General features: G+C 41.3%; 1 protein-coding gene across 1 annotated transcript in view; it reads left to right on the forward strand.

Moving 5' to 3' along the window:
* The first annotated feature begins 796 nt into the window (after positions 1 to 796).
* LOC111971178 (zona pellucida sperm-binding protein 3-like) overlaps positions 797 to 7,773 on the forward strand; it is an 8,439-nt gene continuing 1,462 nt past the window's right edge. Inside the window, exon 1 of the mRNA XM_070446337.1 lies at positions 797 to 869. Coding sequence (XP_070302438.1) covers positions 797 to 869 — 73 coding nt within the window. The remainder of the gene's footprint in view (positions 870 to 7,773) is intronic.

Genomic DNA, 7,773 nt, shown 5'->3' on the forward strand with positions numbered 1-7,773 from the left:
CCTTCAATACCTTGCACTTACTCCTCCACCGCATTAATACAACACCTCTCATACCATTCCTTACTCTAACCTCCTCCCCATGTAATACAACACCTCTCACATACCTTCCTACTTAAACCTCCTCAGCCATTGAATACAAACAGCCATCTCAATAAGTACCTTCCGTACCTCTAACTCGCCAGCAGGTCAACACCTCTAGAATACGCGAGTACTTCTACGTTAAGTACACAGCCTCCATACCTTCTACCCTCTACCATCTAACTTCCTCATAAACCTGTCTCATCTGGAAGAAACAACACCTGTAATTATGAGACAGTACTGCATCACTGCCCCGCCTACTTTTGTGCGTAATGGGCAGTTCCTTCTGTTCATTCTATTTTTTTTTTTTTGTGTTTTGTCTTCGTGGTCCAACTGTAGTTTTTCCTGTCCCTTCGCATGCCCCAATCTGGCTGTTTCCGCTCGTTCAGATGTGGCACTTCCGCCCCAGAAGTAAATTGAGCTCCTACCCTAGCTGCGCAAACAACGCATCTTGACGATCACATTCTCCTCTAAACTCAATTGTACTAATTCCTCTCACCTCTTGCATGCCATAGTACTACTTTTGGAATAACAGGGTGCAAACCTTTCCCAAGTACGAGTAGACTTCAGTTCATCTGGCTCCTCGGATGGCTATCCTAGTTGGCTCCTGGCACTGGCCCCTGGATGGCCTCGGCGAAGCTCCGGATTTGCTCCCTAGTTGGCTCCTGGATGGCGTCCGTGGTATGGCTCCTGGAGGCCCCTGGTTGGCTCTTCCGGGATGGCTCCTAGGATGGCCCCTGGAGGCTCCTGGATGCCCTGTGTCCTTGTATTCAAGAAGCGTTTCATGCTCAGTCAGTCAAATAGGGACAACAGGAAGCCAACTGTGGCAGTGTGTGGGATATTATTTCACATCTTTCAGTGCAGGTTCAGAACTGTGTGGATGCGGTAACCAAGGCCAGCACGGTACAGCGCGGCCCGGGCTCAGTTTTGGCCCTGTAGTGAATCAGATTGAGGGATGCTGGATCCAGATCAGGTCCCCCTGTCCATATAATACTATTTATTATTGATCTACAAGGTAAAACTGATCGCTACTAGCCAACACTGAGCGATGGCTCTTGTGATATAGGCCCTGGTCTTCTCTTCTGGGACAGGACTGTGTGAGAGTCTTATAGCGCTGACATGTCTTTTGTCTATTATGTGATGACTCAGCGGAGCCTGCTTTGATATCTGCCATCTTTTGTCAACATAATCAGACTTTATTAGGTGTTTTGTATGTGGGTTGAAAACAAGAACAAGAAGCGCCGAACAGCACCCAATCCAAGGTATTTGATTTTAGTCAAACCTAAAAACACTTATTCCATAAACAATCTTTGCCGGGATCAGTCTTTGAAACCATCTGAATGGTGATCCATAGAAACCAGCTTAGCCGTTGATGGCTGTAGTGTTCCACTGGGCGTCCCACTCACACTAATTATCCCCACGTAGAAAGTGGTTTTGTTGCTTCAGTGTTTTCTGGCTCAGAAGCATTAACTATGAGTGCCAACTGTTTATCGATCCATTTAAACCTGGTTCATTGTTAACACGGCGCTGCCTGTCCTGCTGTTTTATTTGTATGGTCTATTTTCTAAAAACTCTTTATGACTTGCAAGGCTGTGCCATCTGCCACTCACGTTAAAACTGTTTAAAATAATGACTGGAACAGTTTTCCTCCAAAAGAATGAATTTTATTTTTTGGAAATCAAATAGTCTAATGCCACGGGTTCTTTCCTTTGAAATAGGGCTATTCTAGTTAAAAGGCTAAAAATCCGATATAAAGGAAAAGAGGTGGCTATTATTGAATTTGAAAAGCTGAATAAATTGGTCTCTCCCACACACTTTATCCCACTCCGATCAATATTCAAAGCCAGAAAGTGGTAGGCAGGGCTGTCAATAAAAACCAATAATACAAGATGCCGTGTCCAAAAAACAATCTGAAAAACAATAAACAAAGTTCAATATAGACGTGTCGTGTGAAACGTAGGAAACGATTTCACACGGCTAATTAGCAAATAATGAATATTCATTTTTTGGTAACCCAGTTTGGGTATCCCATCCAAGATCAATTCAACTACCATCACCAAATACATTGTTAAATACAGGGAATGTTCTTTGTGTCTTGAGAGCCTAATTTGTTCTCATTCCTTATTATTGATTTCTCAAACCTCAAAAGTTGATTTAAAATAAAATAAATAATATTTGTAGAGAGAGCCAGAGCCTGATACGCGTGCTGTACTTCTTGGCTCGTAGGTATGGTCTACTTTGGGCATTGCTACTCAAACCGAAAGAAAAAGAATTGCCTAAATCGCTTTAGGCCATTCAGAATCAAACTTAAACACAACATAGCCTCTGTAAAATCAGCTTAAAGACTCAGCGCTCCTGTACTCTTACTTGGGGTGTAAGACTCTGATGTTAGCTTCTGTTCTTGGTTCGAATAGGAGCAAACAAGTAACATTTTGAATAACTATATTTTGATAAAACAGAACAGTTTAGGATCCCTTCTAGGCTGTAGCGTGAGGGCTCTTGTGCTTTAGTGCGTCGGTATTTATCGGTCTGATTGATATACACGTTGGATACTGGCAGCCTTAAGACCTCTGAGACGAGTTGGACAGAGTAGAGTGCTGCCCCTTACTGAGACCTAATCACCATGGGAGGGCCTGCTCGAATACAATTTGCCATTAACATTTCAATGTTGTACATTATAGATATGATATCTTGGCAGATAGTAGAAGTGTGAACAAATTATGAAGTGTAGATGTAATGAGATGCTGTACATATAAGGAATAATGTTGCAAATATAGAAAGTAGTGTAGCAAAGTATAGTTCCCATCGAATGTGTTGAGCAGTGATCGATTAAATATTGGTAACATCTATAGAATGGGTGGATAGGGTATACCGAATTGTAAAATGTAGATTTATCTGTAGGATAAGAAAATGTTACATTATAGAACGCTGATTACAAAGGGATATGTATGCATATATGCTTATTTTGTGATATCGGATGGATATAGATTCTTGTACACAATAGAAAGTGCCTGATGTGTACAATATATGATGTGTATCATGTAGATGTGAAATCATACTAGGACTTAGTGTTCAACTATAGAATTTGTGGTGTATTGAATTTGTAGATGTAGAAATGTGGTAGATGTGTGTGTAGCATGAAATGATGTGCATACATATAAGTAAATGTGTAACATGATCGTAGAGAAGTGGTGTAAAGTTGAGATATACATGGAATTTATGACGAGGTATGAGTAAGATATGGTAATTATGTTCATGACACGATAATCCGGCGGAAATTGTACTATATGAGGTAAGATCATGTGACATATCATATGTCATTGAGAAGAGTATTACGAGACGAGAGCACACAACTTATAACCGCGGGATTGGGATCATTATCATCACACATGGGACGACCAAGGAGTCAGATTGGCTAGAGACTATTAGGGCGAGGGAGATATATTGATGTAGAGGTGATAGAAAATGTACAATAGAAAAGTGTTGAGAGTTACTAAAGGTAATCTGGTGAACATATACGGAATGCATGTACTAGAAGACTAAATTATGAAATTGTGTTGCTATCACACGAGATGACTAAAAATATATCTTACCCGCTAGCTGGGCATACTGTAAGACACAACATGATGGAACTCGGACATGAGAGAGAGGTGAGGCTGGAAGCTAAGATGGTCGTCATATAAAAGTGATAGGACGGATGCCATAGAGCAGAGATTAGGAACAGATTAATAGAATCGTGTAGATATGAGAAGGCACTATAATACGAATTGCGAAACATTAGAGAAGAATGTTCTGTGTAGCTCTGAGATAGACATATCTCTACGAGGAATATATAGAATAGAGATTGGCTAGCATACAAGTTAAACCTAAAAAACCTATCACACATGTATAGGGTTTTGGAGGAATATTGTATGATGAGGGCTCATAGAAGTATCTGCATATAAGAATGAAGTAAAATGATAACCACTCTCCACACGCCCTCAACCCCACCTCCTCGCACCTCACCCGACACCCCCTCACCATAGGTTGGGGACGTGGACTCGAGAAAGGCCAAGGTGAGAGGTAGAAATAGTGTATCATTAGAGGTTATGTGGTAATAGAAATAGAGTTAAGACCATGATAGGAACTGTGGTACCATTAGCCATCAGATGTATTTAGTATATCAAGAGTGTGTGCCACACATCACGTCGATTGTAAATATCGTCCGGGGGCAACTAGAATTATACATCATCGTATGTGAGTTCTTCAGCGGGTATAACGGAACTGTACACCGATCGCTCTGGATACGTGTGTGTGTGTTTGTTTGTGGCGTGATACTGACCATACGTTACCGATGGTAAACTGAAAAATGCATAGCTGTTAACAGTCGTCCGTCGAGCCTTTAAGCAACCCTTTCACACACAATATGCTGTCGCTCCTAACTTTTCATCCTGTCTCATTTCTCCCTGCCATCAACATTTTCCATTCCAAAATCCATCATTCCCTTTCCAATAATCTACCACTTCATTGCCTGCCATTCCAGCTAGCCATAAACATTCCCACTATGAGATCAGGACCATCGTGGAACTTAAAACGCATTGCAGCTTTGGATAACAAAACAGAGGGCACTCAAATCCTGCCATTGCATGGTAATGCCTGTTTGAGAAAGTGTGCTGTGTGTTTGTTGCCACTGGCTAGGACCCAGCCATGGGCCTAGATGGCAGTCAGTCACTGAATGCATTTCAACCACCTTTGCACAGCTGGAGCCGAGAGAGAAAAAGACTCAAAGCCAGGCAATCCCCTCTGTTCAGCATTCCGCTTCACGCACTTTGGCTGCTTTCCTCACTCACACAACCACACACATGAACACAGGCACAACGACACACATCACACACACATCACACACATCACATAGCTGTCGTCCTCTCCACACACACCACACACCACCACACACACACATCCCACACATCACACACTACACACACAACCACATCTACACAGGTCCATCCATCACACATCACACAACAACACACCACCACAACACACGTGTGGTCTCATATTTGCTGGAGGTCACCATCTACGAACACATTCTATATGTTCACATTCTATATGTACACATTCTATATGTACACATTCTATATTTACACATTCTATATGTTCACATGCTATATGTACATATGCTATATGTTCACGTTCTATATGTACACATTCTACATCTACACATTCTACATTTACACATTCTATACCTACACATTCTATATGTACATATTCTCTATGCTCACATTCTATATGTACATATTCTATATGTGCACATTCTATATGTACACATTCTACATCTACACATTCTATTTGTTCACATTCTATATGTACATATTCTATATGTACACATTTGATATGTAATGGCAATGTATTCGTGCAGGCCTCCTCTGTAGGTCCTGTAGGCAGCACACTCTCTGTCACTCGTCTCAGGTCTAGGCTGCAGTACATCCATTGTGTTTATCAGAACGTATACAGCACTAAGCACAAGAGCCTCAGTACAGCCTGGTATCCTAATGGTTGCTGTTTTCAAAAATGTTTTCAAAAATGTTACTTGTTGCTCTATTCGACAAAGACACAGGCTAACATCAGAAGTCTACACCCCAGTAAGAGTACAAGAGGCTGTCTACTATACAGGGCTATGTTGTGTTGTTTTGATTCATGCCTAAGGTAGGACAAGTTCTTCTTCTTTGGTTTTAGTACGCAGTAGCTACCTCAGCCAAGGAGTATCCAGGTGGCTTTTTACATTTTTTTATTTTATTTTAAAAATCTAACTTTTGGATTGAGATCTATAAGGATGAGATCATTACCTCTCAAACACAAAGACATTTCCCTGTATTTAAATGTATTTGTGAATGTTTGTTGATATTCTGTAGTATACCAGGTACCAAATATTTCATTATTCATATTCAAGCCGTAGCTGATATCTTTCCTACCGTTTCAACCCGAACAGTCTATTTGAACTTTGTATTTTGTGTTTCATATGTTTTTGGACAGGCATTTGTTATTATTGGTTTTAATTGACAGCCCTCCTACCACTTTGGCTTGCTGATTATGTGGTGGATAAAGGTGTGGGAGAGCCACATGTCTATCACTGTTTGCAAATGTTATACCACCTCTTCACTTTTATCCTTGTTTTTAGCCATTTTAACTATGCCTATTTTAAGACCGTGCATTTATGACTATTTATTCCAAATAAAACTCATCTTTTGGAGGAAAACTGTTCCAGTCATATTTTAAACAGTTTTAATGTGAGTGGCAATGGCCAGCTTGATCATAAGATGTTTTTAGAAAATAGACCAACAATAACAGAGGACAGCAGGCCGTGTTTTACAATATACCAGGTTAATGGATCGATAAACAGTTGATCACTCATAGTGTTAATGCATTCTGAGCCAGAAAACACTGAAGCAAACAAACCATTTCTAGTGGGGATAATTAGTGTGAGTGGGAGCCCAGTGGAACACTACAGCCATCACGGCTAAGCTTTCTATGATCACCATTCAGATGGTTTCAAAATGACCTCGGCAAAGATTGTTTATGAATAATGTGTTTTTATGTTGATAAAAAGAATACTTGGATTGGGTGCTGTGTGGGCTTCTTGTTCTCTGTTTGTCACCCAATACAAAACACCTAATAAAGTCTGATTATGTGACAAAAGAGGCAGATATCAAAGCCAGCTCCCTCTGAGTCACTCACATAATAGACAAAAGACATGTCAGCGTATAAGACTTCACACAGTCCCTGTCCCAGAAGAGAAGACCAGGGCCTATATTCACAAAGCATCTCAGTGTTGGCTAGGATCAGTTTAGCCTTTTAGATCATAATTAATAGTATTATATGGACAGGGGGGACCTGATCCTGGATCAGCATCCCTRATCTGATTCACTAYAGGGCCAAACTGAGCCGAGCCGAGCTGTACCATGCTGGCCTGGTTACGCATCCACCACAGTTGCTGGAACCTGCTGGAAAGATGTGAAAATAAATATCCACACCTGCACAGTATGGCTCCTGTTGTCCCTATTCTGACTGAGGCATGAAACGCTTTGTGAATACAGGACCAAGGGCCATCCAGGAGCCATCAGGGGCCATCTAGGAGCCATCCGGAAGCCAACCAGGGGCCATCAGGAGCCATACAGGAGCCATCCAGGAGCCAACTAGGAGCAATCCAGGAGCCTTCCAGGAGGCATCCAGGGGCCATCCAGGAGCCAACTAGGAGCCATCCAGGAGCCAGATGAACTAAGTCTATCGTACTTGGGAAAGGTTTGCACCTGTTATTTCCAAAAGGGACTATGGCATCAAAGGTAAGAATTAAAGGTACAATTGAGTTTAGGAGAAGGATCGTCAAATCTTGTTTGCACTAGCTAGTTAACTCAATTTACTTCTGGGGGCGGAAGTGCCAACATCTGAACTAGCGAAAACAGCAGATGGCATGCAAGGGAAGAAAACTACATTTGAGAGAAGAAAAAAAAAAGAAAAAAAAATAGAATAGAAAAGAAGGGAACTGCCTATTACACAATACAGTGATGCAGTATGTCTATGATTAAGGTGTTGTTTTCTTCCAGATGAGACAGTAGTGAGGAAGTTAGAGGTAGAGGTAGAAAGGTATTGAGAGGTGTTGTATTAATGGGTGAGGAGGTTAGAGGTAGGAAGGTATTGAGAGGTGTTGTATTAATGGGT

The sequence above is a fragment of the Salvelinus sp. IW2-2015 genome, linkage group LG13 (genome assembly GCF_002910315.2).
Source record: "Salvelinus sp. IW2-2015 linkage group LG13, ASM291031v2, whole genome shotgun sequence".
Taxonomy (NCBI): Eukaryota; Metazoa; Chordata; class Actinopteri; order Salmoniformes; family Salmonidae; genus Salvelinus; species Salvelinus sp. IW2-2015.